The sequence below is a fragment of the Lycorma delicatula genome, chromosome 13 (assembly GCF_047948215.1).
Source record: "Lycorma delicatula isolate Av1 chromosome 13, ASM4794821v1, whole genome shotgun sequence".
Classification (NCBI taxonomy): domain Eukaryota; kingdom Metazoa; phylum Arthropoda; class Insecta; order Hemiptera; family Fulgoridae; genus Lycorma; species Lycorma delicatula.
In genome coordinates, this window is record NC_134467.1 from 17,632,620 (window position 1) to 17,655,552 (window position 22,933).

The window sequence follows — 22,933 nt, forward strand, 5'->3', positions numbered from 1 at the left end:
CACTTTCGTGTTTAAACATGAGTTTGTGTATATGAGTCATACTTTAAGTAGCAAACTATGTAGAATATAAGCTACCTCATTATAGACATATCAAAATATTTTGTACAGTGGACCTACATTATCAAAAAAAAATACATGCTGTGAATTTTTTGGATACATTTCATGGTTAGAAGGAATAGTGTTTTTAGCAGTTTTCATGGCTTCATTACTCATCAACCCCTTTGAGTAACAAAATAAATTTTATATGGTTTTAAAGTACATAAAAAGTACCTATTGCCATAAAAATTTCAGATTTTTGCCACCTATCCCACATTTGGGTTTTGGTCCCCAAAAATGAGACATTTTCAAAATCGTACGATTTAGCAGCCATTTTTTTTTAATGAACAACACTCAGTAACAATCTAATTTTTTTTATAAATACTGCTAGTACCCGAGTTAAAAAGTAAAAAAACAGGCCTGTTACCCTAAGCCCTTCATTATTTATTTTGGATCCAAAATTAAAAAAAACTACAATTTGTAAACGTATGTAACTCGGTAAACATTACAAGATTTGGTTATGTAACAAAATGAATTTTGAGTACCCTAAGATGAAGTTTCATCTTTACTCTTTCCAAAAAGCCCTTTTTGTCCTCTGTATGATGTAAAATAAGAATGTTACACTCGTGGAAAAAGTGACAAAAATGGCTGTTTTTACCTGTTGGCAAGTTATTCATAGTCTATTACTCAAGAAAATTTTTTTTTTTTTAAATATAATAAAATATTTTTTAGCCACTACAAGGTGGGTAGTTATCCCATTTACCAAATATCTTCAAAATCAAAAATAGAGATGCAATAAAATTTTTGAAAATTTGTTGAATTAAAATGGAATACCTCCCCCATGGATACTTGGAGATGTGGTTGTTCCATACCAAAAAGTAGATTATTTTGAAACTGGAGCATCTGCTAAATTTCATTATTCTATGTTTAATCATCAGAAGTTATTTAAGGGTTCCTAGCCACTTTATGAATATCTATATATTTGCATATATAAAATCAGAAAATTTTTTTTTGTATAATAATTATCAAAAAATAAAACAACAAATCAATATATGAGTTATTAATATGCAATTACAAGCTCATTAACCAGGATTATATAACTAATTGATGTAAAAATAACAACTTGTACCTGATTTATCATTTTCAGCATTTAAATAAATACGAGATTATTGAGTTTCTTTTCATAGTAAAACACTTTCATTTGTATTGAGTTGCTTTAACTTACTTATTATTTAAATAATAACGTTTTTAATAATAAGTATTCAATAGAACATTATTGTTACTTTTTTTTAAAGTTTGAATATCTCAAGAATAACCAAAAATAAATAAAAAATGGTTCATTATATACGCCGTACGTGTGAGAATGATCATCAAAGCACAACATTAATAAAAAACAAAAGTAATTTATATTCGAATATGCTACATTTTTTTAATTTAATTATTCTTCAAACAACTGCAGATACTATACCAAATTACAGTTATCTATTGTCAGTGATAAATTTTCTAGCATGTGAAAAAAGTCAAGCCCTACTGGAATTTGAACCCAGAACCTTCTGTATTTAAGACTTAGATGCCACCACTCCACCACAGAAGTCACCTTCTTCATTCTATGAATGAATTTATAAATAATATTAATTAAAAACAAAAAAAAGCATGATTCATTTGCATCCTGTTCAAAATAATTTTCAATACTGGCATCTGAACTGTGAATTATTTCATAGTAATTTTTTATATTTAATTTGTATTTAAGTACGGTTAATATGAACCATAAATATTTTTTTAATCCAATTATTAGTTTTTATATTTATAACTACCCAGTCAGGACTCCATCCCTTTGACCCCTATCGTGTTCATTATCCTCATGCTTGTGAGAATGCTAATATAATTAGTGCTTGTTCAATTTATAAAAGCTATCAGTATATTGTAATTTCTTCAGAGCAACAGTTTGGTCAGTAAATGAACTTAAACTTCGAGTGATCTGAAGAACGCTGGTTTCAAAATAGTTGGTCTACATCTTAAAAATAGTAGTTACCCATTCCCTTTGCATGATAAAAATGTATTTTGCACTGTTCTTAGCATTATCCAACAAACAAACAGAAATGGATTACATCGTACTTCAATTCACTAGTTTTTTTTATTTGATTTTTTTAACTTTAACACTGTGAACAGTTTGTGAACAACATATTTTAAGGAACGGACTTTTATATATCAACAGCTTTTCTCTTCGCAATGTATATGTACAGATTTTTCCCACAGGAAATTTGAGCAAGCCACACATACAATTGCCCATGTGAATGCATTGAGCTACTTCAAGCATCTGCCCTTGTGACATTTATTGTTATCAAAAAAGCAACTTTAAATGGAACTTGAGGCATTTGAAATTAAAGGGTGAGCTAAAAGAATACATGTTGTACATAATCATACATTTTTACTTTTCTTGAAAACCAAAAGAGCTAACAAAAAAAGAAACAACTTTTTGTAAAAATTTAATTTAAAATACTATAAGTGGTTTCTGAATTCAATTTCACCAGTTGTTTGTGCACAGTAAAGTTGGATATCAGCAAGGAACATAACCCAGGTATTACTACAAGTCACTAAAATGGCCACCATTTTGAAACAGTGAAACATTTCACAACATCAATAGTCCTACGTTCTTCCCAGGTATAAAAACTATATTCATGCAAAACTTCAACTCAATTGGTCGAGTAGTTTTTGCGTGAAAGAGTAACAGACTTACAGAAACTACTAGATGTTTCATATGTATAATACGTAACTTATTTTATATTGGCATTATCTATATAATGAATTTTTATGTAATGATCAGAATAGAGATTTATTTATTGATAAAGACAATGTAATTTTTTTATACAAGGTTTAAAAAAATATTCCTGTGATGTTATTAGAAGAAATCTTATAATGGAAGCACCAGAAGAATTTAAAAAAAAAATAATAATAATAAAGTAATTAAAACTGATCCATTTAATGAAAAAGAAAACTAAAACACCCACGTTGAATTGATTACAATAATTTTTTTTACTGAAATTGGTTAAAAACAATACACTTGTATTAAAGTGATAAATACAATACGCATTATAACACTACTAAAATGAATTCATTTTAGAAAATCATAAAAGAAACAATTATAATAAATAATAGAATAATAATATAAAAATATAAGAAAAAATTGAAAATAAAAAACCACAGTATAAGAAAATATATAATAGAATAGGCAACTGGTTAAACATAATTATTACAGAATAATGAATACACAGCCGTGTAGTGTATAAAATTATTTTACTGCGTTATTATAATGATTACTAGAAGTAGACAAATTAATTAAATGTATAACTAAACAATAAAAATTCCATTAAATAAAAACATAATCACACATGAATGATGACATAATTGTCCTATAATGTTATGTCATCAACAGTCAATAATTGTAAAGGTTATTATTAAATTATACTATGAATTATATTAATGATATATAAAAAAAACCAATAAGTATAAAATAAACAAATTTTTAACAACCCATTACTACTAATCTTTGTTTATTCATAGTATTTCATACGATAGGAAATTCTATTATCAGCACAAACACATTAATCTGAACTGTAGTACGCAAACTTTAATTAGCATTGTGTTATACACACCGATATTTTAACATTCGATAACGTAGACTGGAATAAAATGTTCAGCATTTTAAAAAAGTTAGGGTTCAAATACAGAGATAGTAGAACAATTGCTAACATGTACAGGAATCAAACAGCAACAGTAATAATTGAAGAATATAAGAAAGAAGCCATAATAAGAAAGGGAGTCCAACAAGGATGTTCCCTATCTCCGTTACTTTTTAATCTTTACATGGATCTAGCAGTTAATGATGTTAAAGAACAATTTAGATTCGGAGTAACAGTACAAGGTGAAAAGATAAAGATGCTACGATTTGCTGATGATATAGTAATTCTAGCCGAGAATAAAAAGGATTTAGAAGAAACTATGAACGGCATAGATGAAGTCCTACGCAAGAACTATCGCATGAAAATAAACAAGAACAAAACAAAAGTAATGAAATGTAGTAGAAATAACAAAGATGGACCACTGAATGTGAAAGTAGGAGGAGAAAAGATTGTGGAGGTAGAAAAATTTTGTTATTTGGGAAGTAGAATTACTAAAGATGGATGAAGCAGGAGCGATATAAAATGCCGAATAGCACAAGCGAAACGAGCCTTCAGTAAGAAATATAATTTGTTTACATCAAAAATTAATTTAAATGTCAGGAAAAGATTTTTGAAAGTATATGTTTGAACCGTCGCTTTATATGGAAGTGAAATTTGTACGATCGGAGTATCTGAGAAGAAAAGATTAGAAGCTTTTGAAATGCGATGCTATAGGAGAATGTTAAAAAGTAGATGAGTGAATAAAGTGACAAATGAAGAGGTGTTGCGGAAAATAGATGAAGAAAGAAGCATTTGGAAAAATATAGTTAAAAGAAGAGACAGACTTATAGGCCACATAATAAGACATCCTGGAATAGTCGCTTTAATATTGGAAGGACAGGTAGAAGGGAAAACTTGTGTAGGCAGGCCACGTTTGGAATATGTAAAACAAATTGTTAGGGATGTAGGATGTAGAGGGTATACTGAAATGAAACGACTAGCATTAGATAGGGAATTTTGGAGAGCTGCATCAAACCAGTCAAATGACTGAAGACAAAAAAAAAAATTTTAACATTCCATGAGAAAAAATGACAAAGACTAGAGATGACTTAACATACAACATTTAAAAATATCTATCAGAATTTGAGATAAGAAACACAAAGAAATAAAGAAAGAACAAGAATAATTAAATTTGCATACAAACTGTCGTGATATATACAGCAGAAATCCATTTTAATAAATGTCAAAATAAGACACTATACTACAGTGATTGAACCAGAGAGCATGTATGCAGTAGAATGCCCCTGAATAATAAACTCAGAATTGGAAAAAAGGAAAGGAAATCCTTAGAACGATCCTACGCCCAAAAAGAAATCGGATTCTTTTTGGGCCTAGGATCGTTCTATGATCACATCAAGAAAAGACTAGCTAAAAGAATCCTAGAATTTATAGAAAATAAAAAGACAAAACAAACTAAAGTGCTGATCTCTGTGGCACAGTGGTAGCCATCTTGGCCTTTCATCTGGAGGTCTAGATTCAAATTCCGGTCAGGCATGGAGCTTTTAACATGTTACAAAATTTCCATTTTCATATTCCCACAAACAAGCTTCAGCTATGCGCTGTATTTATCAAGTCACCCTGATACAAGGAGGTAGTATAGTATATGAAAGAAGATAACACACAATAGGAAGTGATCAACAAAAAACAAGAATATAAGGGAATAGTCCAGAACATCAAGAAGTTCAAAAACAACACAAACAGAAAAAATTTCAGATTGAGCTGTCTAGGACTCCCTGAGCTAGTCTGAAGTCCCGAGGTGAGTGCAACATGCCCCTGAGTAATGCCAAAAGCAATGCTGAGTAATGGTGGGTATCAAGCATGCTGTAATAAAGGACGGGTTTTAGTCAGGGAGAACCTGACACTACCGTCTGTACAGGTGAGCAGTGGCTGGCAGAGCTTACCCATCTCCAACAAAAAAAAAAAAGAAGAGCAATTTTAACTACATCCTGAAGAATGATCATGAATCAGACAATTGTAATTTGGGTTTACAAATCTTCAAACATATTATAGCCACAATGTTCAAGAATCAACTAAAAGGATACCCTACTTCAGTAAACTGTTTAGAGGAAATTAGATTAATTGTATTTCATAGCAATGAAACCACACATATTTTTTTCCTTTTTTCAATAAATCTATCCACATCTGCATATATTTCCAATAAACGCATATTTTATCAATGTTAATTAAGAAATAAATTAAATATTCACTTTCCTCTGATATTTAATTAGGATATACTTCAGAAGATGAAATGTCTGCATTTGGATTTCGATCTACTATTTTAACATCGGTTGTATAATCTGATTTATATTATAAATTAGTCAAATTACACTTTCACGATAAAGAATGCAGCCATAATTTCATCCCACTAACGAAGGATTAATGAAATATTAACAATACAGAAATAGTTTCCCGGTTGAATGTTTGACAGATGTACAAGCTGATTAATTATGTTTGGTAGTTAATCCACTCTCTTAAAATTTGTTTCTACTTCCAATATAATACAAGCTGTTATTCTTTTTCATAGTATTGATGCAAAACTTCTTTTTCCTACTACAATGTTTCTTACATCAAACAGTATATCACTTAAAATTAAACTCGATAATTTACATTTTTCAATTTTTCATTTAGATTCACATCATGATTTTCCTAATTTCAAAAAAGTTTTATTTTTCCTCTAAAGTTCCCTTTTAAAATTCTGAGGAAACCTTGGATTTAATTGCCTTTTCTTTTTTTTATCTTAAAATTAATAAACCTTAATGGTGGCTATAGATATTTATTAATTACAATTAATCTTGGCTGAATAATTTATTTAAAGATAGTAAATAATTATTACAAAAATAAAGTAAAGATAGTTTCACAATATACAATAAAACAAAACTCATTATGTAAAAATGTTAGGTCATAAAGATAATATTAAAATTAATATTGCTAAAACAATAATACCTATAATTAGAGAGTGGAGGCAGAAGGTTATTAATTGCTGTTCTATCTGTTTATAAAACAAGTTGTTAAATAATAAAGCTATAGATAATTACGTAAACTATTTCATATTCCCAACTACTTTATAGAAATTAACTAGTCTCCTTGAAACTTCGACCATGCTATATGGTTACTTGCATTTCCCATGAGGTCAATCTTTTTATTTTATGTTTTTTAGTCAAGTAACTGGAGCCATGGACAGCCAATCACACATACAGTAATGCTGGCAGTGGCTGTGTTGGTTGAGCCGCAGCACCCTATACCTTCACACCCCTTAAAAAAAAAATCGGAATTAAAAAACCCGAAAATGGTTTTAAAATATTGCAAACCCAAATCTACTGAATATCTCGTTTAGTATAGTTGGGACTGGGAAAATTTACAATCATTATTCAACCTTTTCAAGGCTGAATTTCAAAAATCAAGAAATCAGTTTATTCACATGAAGATTACACTCATCAAAAATCAGGTTGATTTCTTTATTTTTTACCAAAAACTAAAAAAGTAGAAGGGTTTCAGAAAAATTCATAATCCATTTTAACCGTTGAAACTTGCAATTTCAAAAATCTAGAAATTGGTTTTTAGATATTTACACAAAAAAAAAACAAGCTATCCTCATTTGTTACTGAGAAATTAAAAAAAAAAAAAACAGTAAATTTCATTGTTACTCCATTTTACCGCTTTAAACTCGGAATTTCAAAGAATTCTTTCTTAGTGTGCAGTTACAACATAAGAAGAACATGTATACAAATTTTCATAAATTTATCTTCAGTAGTTTTTGCTTGGCATAAATTATGAATCACTCACGATATGTTGTCTTAATTTCAACAAAACTTCTATTGAAAATTATTTTGGGAGCAGCTCCCTGTAAGGAAAGAGCATGACAATTTACCGACTCGCCACCTAGCAGCCCAAATGAGAAGTGCAGCACCGTAATGAATTATTTATTATTTACACATTTTAATAAATAATGTTTCATTTTTAGATAACATTTCCGAATAAACACGATCTGTTAGATCAAGAGTCTACCTGATGCATGCAAAAGTTAGCCGTCAACCTACTAACAATTAGCTTGTAGAATATTAAAAATTGGAAGATTGCTTGCAGATATATTATAAGAGCATCCTATTGCATCTCCCAAAACAGCGCCCCAGGGGTACCCCGTTAGTTACCAGTTGATAGAGATGATCGGTCTAGCTTTCCATGAGGTGTTCACATACCTCACCACTCTAGCCTCACAAGCAGTCCCCAAGGGCAGCCCATTATTGTTTACAACAATTTTTAATTTATTTAATATTATTTTATTTAATGTAAATTTAATTCTATTATTTCTGTAATATTATTCATTCGACTGATTCAAATAATAAAGTTCAAATCCAGCTCATACAGTGAGAGACTCACAGTTCACAGTTCATTAAAGTTTGTGCTTCAACCGACAAATCTCCACTACTGGAGATATATATAGTGTTTTTCTTTTAGAGATTTTTTGAGATTAAATATATTTAAAAACCTTCTCCGTTGTGCTAAGAAACATCGGTAAAAATTTGGTTGCGACAAAATTGAGTAGTTATTTGTTTATCCCAAACAAACAAAAACCCTCTTCCTCTTTATATAATTGTATAGAATAGAATATAGATGAATTGGACGATCAACAAATCATTCAAAAATTAACATAATTTCCTTAATCGATAAACTAGAATATAGTAAAGTTATAATAAAACTGAAACAAACCTAATCAATTTATAAAATCATATTTTTTAGAACTAAATAATTTAATTTTCAATGCAGAAAAATAGTATTTGCAGTTGCTTATTATATAATTTGAATAGACAAAATACTTAATGATAAGATAGATAATTTATTCCATAAATAATAAGTTGTAAGAGATTAAACCATGAAATAAGGAGAGAATCACAAAAGGCCAAGGAAGAATGCATGAATTGACTATGTGAAGAGATAAAATTATTGGAAAATCAAGGAAAAACTGAAGAAATGTATAATAGAGTAGGAAAATTGAGTAAAATACAAATAAAGAAAATAAATAAGAAAGAAATATTGAATAAGCAAGGAGAAATAGTATCAGAATAAAAATTATTTAGAAGGAGTACAAAGGAGCATTGCATGTTAAGTCAAATAACCATGAAAACCTACATATCAGCGATGAAGAAGAATGTCATGAAGAAACAAAGAGCCCGACTATTTTAAAAGCACAGTAAAAAATTCAATCAAAAGTTTGGATGTAATAAAACTACAGGTTGTGATGTGTTACCAGCAGAGGTGATAAAGGTCTTAGTAGAAGATGCAATAGATATTAATAAAACTTTGAAATAAAATCAATAAGACTGGTCAATGGCCAGACGATTTCCTTAAAATACTTGTGATACCTGTACCAAAGAGAACAATGACTAAATAGTATAAGGATTATAAGACTGTAAGTCTAATATCCCATGCCGCAAAAGCATTAACAAGAATAATACTGAACAGAATAGAGAGAAAGGTAGAGTGAATGTAGGACGGTAAACAAATTGGCTTTACAAAAGGAACTATGGACGCAATAGGTTTTGAGAGTTTTGGTTGAGAGAATAATACATTTAAACACAGTTTTGTATATATGTTTCATTGACTGGGAGAAAGCATTCAATGGGATAAACCAAAGAAAATTATAGGACAGAGGGTACAGATTCAAATAGAAGAATAAACAGAAGCAGTAACAATAGATGGAAAAAGGAGTAAGTCAGGGATGCTTTGAGGGGAATATGGTGTAACAAAGATTACTGTACAGGAGAAACAATTAAAACTGGTTGGTAGTTTAAAAAGAAAAACTCAAACTCAATCTCTGGAAAGTTTTGAAATGTGGCTATGGAGGAAAATGCTAAGTATGAACTGGTGAGAGAGTAACTAACGATCAGATCTTGACAAATATAAATGAGAGTAGGAGTATGATTAAGACAATAAAGAGAAGAAAAGTTAATTGGATAGGCCACATACTATGACATAGCTGTATTCAAAAAGTAATAATTGAAGGAAAGACTGCAGGTGTGTGGGGAAGAGAAAGGTGGAGAGGAATGTCTGATAATATGAAAGGGAGACAAGGATATTATAAATTGAAAAAAAACTGCTCACAGCAGAACATCATGACAAATGCTGTTTCTTGATACTTTTTTTTTGCTTTGGAGAACAAGATGACATGACAATTTTGTAGCATGTGAAAATACAATGCCTGATCGGAATTTGAATTCGAGACCTCTGAATGAAAGGCCAAGACAATGCCAATCATGCCAAGAAGAGGAAAACTGTTTCTTGATACCTGTCAATGGGCAGTTCCACTAAATAAGAAAAGTTGCATTTAATTCCCTGATTTTTATATTTTAAAAAGAAAATATGTTTAGATGTCATTAGTTTATCGATAATTAACTTTATTTTTAAGCTTATTAAACACAAGCTTCATAAATAGAAGGAGCTTATTTTGTTTGAGAAAAGGTCTTCCCAAATTTATGAAGATTAATTCACCTTCAAAAAAATACAAATAAAGAACTCTACTAAACTATAGAAACAATATTATGTTCAACATTTTTTTTTTATTATGTTTTAAAAAAACAATTTAAATTTTATTTAAATTTTTAAAATAGACAGCCATTTTGAAAACCATCAAATTAATATTTTTAAAAGCGTTTTTAGAACGGTAAAAAAAGTAAAAGAAGAAATTGGCCCAAAAATTTCAAAACCAATGAAACTTCACGGCAGAATGTCACCATGACCTAATGTAAGCCTCTTGTATAGGATGAATAAACAGAATTTTATCTCAAAACAAAGACAGCATGCATAAACCATTCAAAGAGATATCCTGACCCATGAACAACATTTTTTAACTAAAAACACATGTTAAATGCCAAATTTAATTGACTGCATTTACACAAGTGCTAATTTCTAAAAATCAAGTATTGATTGTTTAACAATTAAAGTGGCCAACTAGGTTTAAATGTTAAATAATTATTTTTGTAAATGACTTTTGAGGGTTTTCTTGTTTTCATATTTATTATTTTAGATAAAATTAGTTAGTGCCCTAATCAATTTTAAAATAGTCACATCTTTTATCATTATTGAAAACATTACAGAAACTAAGATATTTCTGCATTAAAATCCTTGATTTATCCTATCTAATAAGTTAAAAATTAGATTTTACTTATAGATGAAAACTTTACCTCATTTGATGTAAATAGCTTCATTATATCCTGGTATTCCAACCAAAACAATAAACATTTTTGAAGGAATGATTGCTTAATCAATCGAATTCAAGTAAAATAAATGGGTGTGTAATAAAATTGATTTATAAATAAAATAATATTCTTTCCAGTTTATTAAAGGATCTGACAAAAGAACAGCTGTTATAAAATAGCTAACCACATTCTAGAACCCTAGCTAATAATTTTTAAGGAAGTTTAGAAAGAAAACTAAAAGTGATAGTATATTTACTGCAAGTTTGGTAGAGATGGTGTATTTGATGTTTTTAACATTCCTCATCATTTTAACATTTTGGTTAAAATGTAAATCAAATAAAACTTTATCAGATGTTACGATACATGATGAACCAATTACCAATCTTATATTAGCAACAATACTAAATGTTAATGTTTTTTTTAAATCTTGTTAGTTTTGATTAAGGATCAAATGTATTACACAACAATTCGGCTAAATTTGTTCATTATTTTTAGTTTTATTTAAAAAAGAGGAGTACTGTACAACTTAATTGATCCATAATATATTAGGGTTCATTACTGCAATTAAATTTTGGAATTTGCTAAAGTTATAAAATTAATTTGAGGTTAAATGAAAATATTGGTAATCAAACCACCTTGAAATTTGAATTGTAAACATGGAGATGCACTAACAACAAACAAAAACTGTAAGCTTCGCTAGTTTTATAATGAAATTTTTAAAAACTTAAAAATCATACCTGGCCAAAAAATTGATGCACAAGTACGTTGAAGAACATCTACTTCATACAGTCCACCACGAACTACAACTCTTTCTTCAACATCTGAACACGGAGATAACTCTGGGCCCTGAATTGATCTATATGTTGATTCTAACTTAACAGATTTTTTTGGTGAATCAAAAGGTACTGGACTTGAATTTGCCGAACGATCATTGTTTGGTTTTAGATTTCTAACGCAATTACTAAAAATTTTTAATTCTATATCCGTTAATTTTCTGTACTTTTCTTCGATACGTAAAGAATCGTACCCGTTAAATTCTGTCCATTGTTTATCCGAGAAGTTTTTATAAAACCATCTAACACTTTCCGGGTTTAATTCATCGACAGGATCGTCCGAACTTTTAGAATCTGTATGCTGATCACTCCATTCTGGATTAATAAGTCTTGATTTTGAAAACGATGAGGCACTTTGTTCAATATCATCAGAACTTAAATCTATACCATTAGAATCATCAATAACACCGCTGTCATTTTTAACTTCATCATTAGAATTCGTAGCAGTTTTACCGCTAAAACTTGAACTTAATTTAAACATTTACACTTAATTAAATATCACACAAAATATTAAACCTTGATTTTATACAAATAACAAAAATTTATACAACCAAAACACTATCACTACAGTAAAATTGCACAACAAAAATATTATCACATGTACAACACTCGACTAACTACAAATTCTAATCATTCTAATTCCTAGTAAACATATGATTCAGTTTGGATAATTTGCATAACAGGTTAGTAAACGTAATCGAAAATATTTTCAAAAACAACCAAATTCTTCTAACAATGAACTAATATTAAAAAACGAAAAATTACGAGAAAATAAATTAAAATTAATGTATATTTAGTATAAAATTCATCATTAATCGTAAATATTTACATAAATATGTAGCTAGTTTAGAAAAGAATAATGTACTTGAGCAAGCGATTTCGTCATGCTTATAGTTAGCTTCGACCAATGGCTCTATTTGAAAAGCACATTAACAATTTATCAATTTTATTCAAACGATTATTTAGAAAATATAAGTTGCTTCATACGTGTAGGTACGTTAGTATCATTAGTTCAATAAAATTTCTAGGTTTATTTTTTTAAATCTATCTATATTAATGATTATATCATAAGAATAACATTGTAACATAACCTTGAAAATTAACTGAGAACGTACTTTGCCCTTATTTTGTATTCATTACTCGTATTTATTTCAAATTTACTTAATATAAAATTTCACAAAGAAAAATTTACGTAAATTAATATATTAATAATCTGGAATTGTAAAGTAACAGTTTGACAAGAGATAACAAAAGGAAGTTTACAAGTATCAGCATATTTATGCCAAAATTTTATTTTTAGTATATGTTATTGAGTAATTGTGTTGAAAAAAAATGTTAAGAAATTCCTGTTTAATTACTATAATTTTATATAAATTATAATTTGCATTGTATTTGTTAAAATTAATAATAAAAATATTTATTATTTTTTGATTGTCTTAAAAATTGTGTTATAGTACACTTTTTTAGTATTTAATGCTGTTATTTTTGCCAAATTCTATATTTTATTTTTTTGTTTATGTATCATACTTTTTAGTTCCATGTTTATCATTAGTTGCAAATATCCTGTACCACAGATTACAGAGTTGTGTACAGAAATTTCGAGTAATATTTTTAATGTTTAATATTTTGCTAGTATACTGTGCCCCATTATGATTAAAACTATGTATAGATAACTGCAATTGACAATCATTTTTAGTAACTTTGCTGAGTTACTTGTAAGTGGTGTAAAAAAATATGTTTTATTTAAGAAATTACTAATATCAGTTAAGAGGGATTTTTGTCCTTGAGGTAACATAACTGAAATATATATGTATACATTAAATTTTGTAATTTGTACTTTCTACTGTTACCAATAAAAAATAAGTTGAAATATTTATTAAAGTTAATTAAAAATATAAATACAAGAAAAAACTAATTAACTGGAATTTGTGGTAAGGAACTTTGAAATCTCTACATGATTTTGATGAAGTTGATTAAATTTATCATTTACAAATAGAAAGGATTGTTCCAAGGATAGTTACAGAGGTTATTCTTTGATATTAAACAACCCATTAAATGAAATTAAATCTACATTTTGTGATTTTTATATATTTTTTCATTACACACAGCTTCTCAAAATGAAAACATAATATCAATGAGCTTGAAAATGTAGTTCTGGTTTTGCCAATGGCAGTATAATGGAAACAATATAAAGATATACTACTGATATACTTAAACAAGAACATGTATTTTACTCTCACATTTTGTAGAGTAATATTTTAAATTGCAAAAATTTATTTTATTTATCAAGCTTGGGTCATGAATGTAATGAAGGTGAAAATGATATTATTTTAAGTCTTTTAAGGTTTATGTATTTTTTTTCAATGAATTGTAGTTACTTTTTAATAGGAATCTTATTCCCAGCTGTATACTTTTCTTGGAATTTAAAATTCAGACTTGTTCTGGATTGAGCATCAAAAATTAATGAAAGAAAATGATATTCACTCTTTGATGGGTAATAAGTTACAATGTAAAAAGTCAGACCAACTTTTTTTTTCAGAATTTAAAAATTTTGACTTTGGATTTTTAAAGATCATTCAAAAGTAGGGGTTACATATTATTTTTTTTTGTCTTTTCTTCCAAATCAATGGCCATTTGGAGTTATTTGCAGAGAAGTTATAAATATACTCTAACCAAACTTAACTTATGCTTTTTAACTTTGACTAGCGAGCAAAGCAAGTGTGGGTTAAATTTAACTATATTATATTTATAATTTCTCTGCAAATACCTCCAAAAAATGTAATGCGTAACGTAAAAAAAAAAAAACCATTGTGGAGGTAAAAACAGAAAAGATCCAAAAGATTAGTGACGTCTGAAGAAATAACCTCCTGTCTCATCAGGAATTGAATATAAAATATAATATCAGGAACCTCCTACCTCAAAATAAGTAAAAGTGTTAACTAGGGCCAAAAAAAAAATAAAAAATTGATAAATAAATTTAAAAATAAATAAATAAAAGTGTCAAAATCAGGAAGGTTCCAAAATAAGTATAAATATATTCTACTAAAACGTGTTCTGGTAATGTAAGCTTATTCATTCTCAACCATTTTTTTTTTCAGGATGTTACCATGGATAGATTCTGGAGTGGAAGTGCAAATATATCATTGTGCTCCAGGGTTTAAATCTTATAATTTTAATAATAATAGTTATAATAAATCTGCATTAGCAGTTACGAATTGGAATACTTGTTCTAGAAAAAATTTTTTTTCATTTTCACAAGGTAGTAGAAAAAAAGAGTTCAGTGGTCGAAAACTAGTTGGGTGTGTATACAAACATTATTTATATATTTTTTTTTAATAAAATAGGGTAAATTTAAGTTTTCTGAGATGTAATAGAATAGTCCTAAAAGAGTTTCTTATGTTACATCCACTAAATAATATAAATATATAAATCAGATAGGAAGAGACTGTAACACCAGTTCACCAATTTTATTAACAAATATGCTGATTCATATAAAATACAAGTTTGTGCTTGACAAATTTTAAAAATCACTAAATTTAAAAATGGATAAAAGACTAAAAATCACTTTACTACCAATAAAAAAGCTTCCCTTTAAAACTCAAACTTCTCTAAAAAACTTTTTCTCAAAAAAACTGATAATGTACATTAAACTACTGTGTTCTTCCATACCATACTTATTTTCTGTTATTTTTCTTTTCTAAGTCTCTATACCCGTTATCGTTTATTTTAATTATATTATATTTGAAAAAAATTTGAGATATCAGAAAAAGAATTAATCTTTCGTTCTGATTAATGATTACTATGTTCATCAGCTATCAATTACTTAAGTTATAAAAAGGAACTGGTTTATTTTATATAATATAACTGTTGTCATTTTACTATTACTGCATTCCTTTTAGTTTTAAGTAGTTTTTTTATTCCTTTTAGTTTTAAGTACATCCTGAGATATGAAACCATCAATTTATAAGTTATGCAGTCTTAAATAGCGCCAAAAAGAAAATGTGAAATTAAATATCACATAATTTTATAAAAAAAATTGAGATTTAACTAAATAAAACACGGGATCGTAACATGTCCGATTTGAGTAGTTAACAATCAAGTGTGCAGGTTTTCGATTTCTCTTCAGTCCCATGAAAAAATTGTTGTTTTACTATAGCTATTTCAAAAGAGGATGTAACCTTTAGAATGAAAATGTAACTAACATAAGGATAAATTTTATAATACACCATATTTCAGATGCAGCACTGTATGTTCAGAAGGTCAGTTGTATATTGAAATAACATTTTCTGCTCCAAAATGTAACTCCAGTAGCTTTAAGATATCTGACTTAACCCTTCAGGCAGGGAGCACGTGAATTTCACGCACATGTTAAGTTGTATGTATCGGCAGATGGACGTGACAGTCTCGCAGGCAGCGCGCAGTGCTTGCTTCAAAACTTCATAACACTGCCATCTAATAATGTTTATTTGAACAACTGGCTTTGTGTTATCACGAGGATTCGTTCTTCCCCTCCGTGTTTTTATAACTGCATAGGATTGCATACCGGTGATGAAATATGATTTTGTTCTATGAAGTTGAATGGTCTTCTCTCAGTCAGTTGCGAGTAAATGAAAATGGCTGGGTCAAGCACTTCGCGTTATCTTACATCGGAACAAATTATTGAATGTTTAGATGAGATGTGTGACAGTAACATTAGAATATTTGATAGTGACGAAAGTGATGAAGATTTTGTGCCAGAAAATCGTAATGAAAATAAAGAAGATTCTGAACAGAGTAGTGGCGATAGTGATGACGATATTGATATACAAGTGAAGCGTACAAGAAAAGACAGATTGGAGATGGGAAAAAGTGGATGATTCTTCTGATGAAAATTTGATTTAAATTGGTGTAATAGTTTTAAAGCTATAATTTTTTTACTTTTAGTACTGTAATACAGCTGCTGGTTGGGCATTTAAATTACCGGCAGTAGGGTACAGCTTTAAAAATTTAAATACCGGTTTGAAGGGTTGAAATACAAAATTTGGTGTCGAAAAACTAGATTTTTCACTCTCATTTTTAAACGTTTTTATTGGTTACATTTACATTAATCTTAGCAGAATTAAATTCACTACAAGTTTTTTTTACTAAATCTTCCGCATTTATTAGTCATTTAACAAAGTTATTCTATTACAAACCTAAAAAAAAAAAACTTTTTTTTTGACATCAGATTTTGTTTTTTGTCTGATATCTTAAAAGCTATTATTTCCCAGTTCAAATTACATAAGAAACCCATCAACTGTAATCTTTAATTTGGGTCCAAAAAATTACAGTAGTTATTTTTTTTAGAAGAACTGAAATCCGGGTGAAATCTTTCGCTAGTTGTAACTCGAAAACAAAGCATTTCCAGACCTATTTTTATATGCACTTTATTCATTATTTTCACAAGTAGTACATGCTCTGCAAGTTTCTCAGTTTCTTCATGGGACAATAAAAAATAAATATCCATCAGTTAAATAGAAAGATCCAGCAGCAGGGACGAGTGTCCAAGCTCTGCAGTCAGAGCTACTCATCGACACATTTCTATTCTGAATCCGAATAACAACTGCAAATTATAGGAAAATCTTTGGCCCTCAATACAAATATTCATTACATACTCATAAAAATGAGTGTTTTGGTATGCAGTTTTCTTTTTTAAATTTTTTTTAACTGTTGTGTCCTTTAATTTATTATAAGACAGTACATGGTTTTATTTGCAATGATTTGTTTAGTTTATTATATTGTTGATAGGAAGTTATCATTAACATTTTTTCTAATAAAGTAGAAGAATTATCAAGAATGTTAATTTCAGAAAGACGACGCCATCTGTCTTAATTAAATATGATGCTACGCTGATGAAATAGCTATGTTAAAAGAATTTTTCTGTAAGTTACTTGTTCTCAAAGGACTTGTAACAATCAAGAATCTATCTGATATCTTTATACAATCAAAAGTTTTCCTTTGTTGATGTTTAAATTTTTTTTCTGACATCTGCATTCAATTGGATTATGATATTTCTTCAATAAATGGGATTTCACATTATTGGAAATCACTTTTAAAGATGTAGTGGGAAATTTCAGATATGTGTAATAAAAATATTATGAAAATTCAAGTTACATCCTTTATGTAGTAACAATTTGTATATAACCAAATAATCCTGTAACGGTATTGAATAATTTTTAATACCAATAATATTTATTTTTTACAGGTTTTCAATGGAAGAAATGTTTAACGTAGTATCAGATGTTAATAGTTACAAAGATTTTTTACCGTTTTGTAAAAAATCTATTATTAAATTACATCAAGGTGACAGAATGAAAGCCGACTTAGTTATTGGATTTCCACCAGTCGTCGAGAAATATACGTCTCATATAAGATACTTGAAACCTACTTACATAATGGCAGAATCAAGAGATGCGATTTTATTCGATCATTTAGTTACAAACTGGAAATTTAGTCCAGGGTTAAGTAAAAATCCTAGATCATGTGTAATTTATTTTTACGTTTCGTTTGAATTTAAATCAATATTTCATTCACAGTTAGCCAACATGTTTTTTAATGAATTAGTTAAACAAATGGAAAGCGCGTTCTACACCGAAGCGATTAGACGATACGGTAAACCGACGATACCAACGATTAAATTAAATGTATTAAATAATACTCATACTTCGAATTCATCATCGTCACCATCATCCACATCATGATGTCATGAAATTTTAGTGAAATTTGTGTGTAAAGATTAATGTATATTTTTATTTATAAAATTATTATTGAACAAAAAAAATATGTTTACCATTTTTTTCTGTTCTTTTAATTAATTTTAATGATTGTTATATATTGTTTTTATATTTTTTATGTTATATTAAGTTTTGTTGTTTATTTATTTATAAAATAGATTAATTTATTAAGTATTAAAAAATGGTTTTAAAAAGCATGACTACTGTAGAATTCTATTGTAATATATTTTACTAAATTGGACTGCATTTATTTGCAGTAGTTGGTAATGCAGTTTAAAATATAGTACGATCCTGCTGTAAGGTGGCTATTCAGAAATAACCGCTATACTCACCTTATACACTAACTGCATTATTTTGAACAATGCCAGTTAAGTTAATGTTGTAACAATTAAAATTTTACCAAATGTTACAATTAAAAATGAGAATTATTGTAAGAATAAAATAAAAATACAGTACCGAGTGTGTATTGTATTTTAATTTTTGTTGCTGGATTTCATTTCCACTGTTTTTTTTTGGGGGGGGGGGGGGTGAAACAGTAAATTAAAGTAATTGTACTGTTAAGTAAGTAATTTGTCGTTTAAGCAATTTCCTTTATAGCCTAGTTTTGAAGACAGTATTGTAATAACTGATTTGAATTCAAAATAGTCTAAAGTAATACACAGTACAACTTTATTACAACACACAACACATCTGAATATAATAACAGGTGTTTCAAAAAGGATGCAATCCCGTTGTTTGATGCTGTGAATTTATTACAAAAATATTAATAAAGTACTTATACAACAATATTCAAGTTACCTTTAATAACTTTACAATAGATGTTCAAAATGATTTCCTGTGATCCCGATGCAGGTTCGTACACATTTCATAACATTTGCAGCCACTTTTCATAATGTTTAAAATCTCACTTCAATTTATCAAATGTATGAGGATTGTTTTTAAAAACTATACTTTTTAACTGCTTTCAAAGGAAAAAGTCTGCTGATGTAAGATCTGGGGATTTTGGAGGCCACAACCCTTTTGATATCAAACGATGGCCAAAAAATTCCTGTAACATATCCTGCGTTTCATTAACAGTATCACACGTTACATTATTCTACTGGAACCAACATTCTCATTCACATAAATCTAACATGGCGATAAACTGTTCGATTAAGTTGCGATAAACCATACCATCTACAGATTTGTCAAAAAATAAAGGCCGTGTTACACAACACTGGGAGATTGCACACCAAACACCAATTTTACGTGTGTGTAATGGTCGTTGATGATGTGTATGAGAATTTTCAGCATTCCGTATTCAGCAGTTTTGGCTGTTAATGTACCCATCCAAGTCAAACCAAGCCTCATCGCTGAATTAAACACAATCAAAAATTTCAGTACCGTTTTCATCAACAAGAGAACAAAACCAATGACAATACTGTAAACATTTTCCACGGTCTACTTATTGAATGACACCGATGCGATTGTAATTTTTCAGTAGCTCTGAAAGCTATAGATACTGAAAGCGCAGCCTGTGAAGATAACGTTTTGAGCGATTTTCTGGGTGAGCAAGTCAAACATTCTTTCACATCCTCCAGAACTTCTACTGTAATGATGGTCGACCTGTGCTTTTCTGATCATGTACACTCCCAGTCTCATGAAATTTATTAGTCGAATGCGATATTATTGACTTATTAGGAACTGAAGAACTGGAAAATTTTATCCGAAACTCGTCTTTCACTCGTTCATAAAAAACGACTTAAAAATAAGTCTCAATAATACACGTGTTTGTACTTGGAAAACGATATAGTTAACACAATAGAAATGAATTTATACTGGTACAGCAGTAGTGCATAAGGACATTTCAACTGTAACAAGCTGCTAACCTTGAGTACAGTGTTGCCAAATGAGACTTGTAGCGAGAAATAAAATTTACTTATGCATGACTTCTACCTTCTTTAGGGTTGCATTCTTTTTGAAATACCAGTTACATATAATTAACACATAGATTTAAGACAAATATTTGAAAAAGTAGGAAATCATTTTTGTTTTATTTGGAATTCATTTTTTTCTTTTTTTTACAATTACATATAATTTCAGAGCTAAACTCATTAGTATATTTATCTATTCTGTTCAATGTATTATTAAAATACATATACATAGTTAACATTTTTTTCTATAAACCTACTTAAAAGTAGAAAACGTTTTTGTTATATCTTATAACAGTTTTTTTTTAAAGTACAACCTTCTACCCATGTTATAGTGAAATTGTATTGTATATGTTTAATACAATAAAACTTCTCACATTGATATTCTCTTGTAACAAAAAATTAAAAGAATTATAAACATTTTTTTGTCATATATTTTGCAGTAAAACGAATATAAATATGTAAACATTTCATAATTTCATTTTGTTGTATAAACAAACTGTCATTTAGTAGGTCAATACAGGTTTTACTATTGTTATGATTTCTGAGAAAATCCCATATTAAATATTATTATAAAAGCATTGTATAGGCATCAAACTAACTAGTATTGAATTGTGTCAATATATGAATATATAGAAAAAAGTAACCTTTTACAGATTATTGGTCTTTGCCTCGTTCCCTCCCTTACACATTTTTCCCAGTGGTGTTTCCACTTCGTGAAGCAATCCTGGATAGCTTCATTTGAAATGGCCTTTAAGGTCCGTGACGAATTTGCTTTAATGACATCAATAGTCGCAAAATGGCATCCTTTCATCACTGATTTTAATTTTGTAAATAGAAAAGGTCACAAGGAGCCAGGTCTAGCGATAGGGAGGCATGGAGATCCTTTGCCAATCCATTGTGATGATTAAACTTTGTTTCGATGTTGTAGCTATAAACCCAGCTTTCGTCTCCCATTATGATCCTTTGCATGAATGTTTAATTAATGTTGGCTTATTCAAGAAGTTGGCAACAAACATCCACTCGTAGTTCTTTCTACGTTCAGTCATCAAATGAGCAACAAACTTTGCTGCAACTCAATGCATGTTTAATTTTTCAGGCAAAATGTCATGTCACGATCCAATTGAGATTCTAACCTCTTCTGCAAGTTCTCCGACAGTCAATCAGCGATTTGGACGCACCAGATCATTGATTTTCTGAACATAAGTGTCATAGTTGAAGTCAAAGGCCTTCCTGGTCAAGAATCATCTTCAAACAACTGATGACCACTCTTAAATCATGAAATCCATTTGTAACATTGCATACAACCCAGAGCATCATCTCCGTAAGCTTGTTTCAAGTTGTAATGTTTAATTTTTACCAGTTTCATGCAAAATTTTATATTTTATCATTGCTCCTGAAAATCACATATTAAAAAAATTGTTAAAAACACTTTGCACTAAAATATCAGTAACATGAAAACTAAACAAGATATTAACAATCCAGGAACATGTGGTTACTAGAAGAGGTTATGTGGAACATAATGCTGCCAACCGCACATCACTAAATATCTCTGTTGCATCTATTTAAAAATGTTTGGTTATTTTCTGAATATACCTTGTATATGTCCAGTTCCTTTATGAATAATGACTCTTCATTATCATCAGCCGATGATCATTTGTTAGAAATTATTTGAGCGGGTAAAAAAGATTTTAACTATATTTTTGCAATATTTAAAAAAATAGATGGTCAAACAGTTAAAAACCTTCATATATAAAATTATATTCCTTTTGCTTTGAAACACGTTAATAAATGCTAAACTTTTCATTATTACTAAATATTTATTATGTCTAAGTGCATTTCAATATAAAGTATTACATTGTCTCTTGGAGCTCTACAAAAAAAAAAGAAAAAATTTTCAAGATTCAAAAGTTGGCATTCAGAAATATGAACTTGTTTCCTTGGGTTTCAAATCCAAAATGTTTAAATTTATTTATTTAAACAATAAAACTCCTAACAAAAAATGCTGGATATATTCTTTATACAGAAAATTTTCAGATAAAGAATATAAATTATAAATATTATTTTCATAAATAAAAATTTTCAGATATAAAATTATTATATGAAAATTTAAACAATTGAAACATCATGGATTTGAAACCCAACAACAAAAAGTAAATCTGAATTGGAAAAAGATTTTACATTAATGTAACTAAATAATGATTATGATTTGTTATGGAACTGTAATTAAATAATTAATAATGTTTGCCTTCCCTAACATTTAATAATTATGTTATGGAAAGAGATTTTTTTACTTGCAAATTTACACATTAATTTCTTTTTGGGAACTTTTTATACTTGAATTGGGCAAACTCTTGGTGAGAGTTGATATTTCCTCACCTTTTACAGGTTTCATCGGTTCCTCTAGAGTTTTGTCATCAGCAATATCCGCTGCTCTTAATTTAGTAGTAAAAATTCTTTAACCATTACAAAATAAAGATCGTGAGTTCA

The 22,933-nt window shown here is 28.7% G+C and overlaps 2 protein-coding genes across 3 annotated transcripts in view; one reads left to right on the forward strand and one right to left on the reverse strand.

Moving 5' to 3' along the window:
• LOC142333833 (phospholipase DDHD1-like) overlaps positions 1-12,397 on the reverse strand; it is a 62,681-nt gene extending 50,284 nt beyond the window's left edge. For both annotated transcript variants that reach the window (XM_075381384.1, XM_075381383.1), the window contains exon 1: positions 11,686-12,397. In XM_075381384.1, coding sequence (XP_075237499.1) covers positions 11,686-12,262 — 577 coding nt within the window. In that variant the 5' untranslated portion in view covers positions 12,263-12,397. The remainder of the gene's footprint in view (positions 1-11,685) is intronic.
• A 219-nt stretch (positions 12,398-12,616) lies between these two features.
• LOC142333786 (coenzyme Q-binding protein COQ10 homolog B, mitochondrial) lies at positions 12,617-18,733 on the forward strand. Its single transcript, XM_075381300.1, has 3 exons — positions 12,617-12,774; positions 14,880-15,080; positions 18,005-18,733. The coding sequence occupies exons 1-3, from the start codon at positions 12,689-12,691 to the stop codon at positions 18,498-18,500; spliced, it is 783 nt and encodes a 260-aa protein (XP_075237415.1). The 5' UTR covers positions 12,617-12,688; the 3' UTR covers positions 18,501-18,733.
• The last annotated feature ends 4,200 nt before the right edge of the window (positions 18,734-22,933 follow it).

What these genes read in the sequence shown, in the direction of transcription:
- LOC142333786 (XM_075381300.1), top strand. Translation starts at nt 12,689, where the DNA reads ATGGCTCTATTTGAAAAGCACATTAACAATTTATCAATTTTATTCAAA. An exon ending in AAGTTGCTTCATACGTGTAG is followed by an intron (nt 12,775 to 14,879) that starts GTACGTTAGTAT and finishes TTTTTTTTTCAG; the next exon opens with GATGTTACCATGGATAGATT. An exon ending in AGTGGTCGAAAACTAGTTGG is followed by an intron (nt 15,081 to 18,004) that starts GTGTGTATACAA and finishes TATTTTTTACAG; the next exon opens with GTTTTCAATGGAAGAAATGT.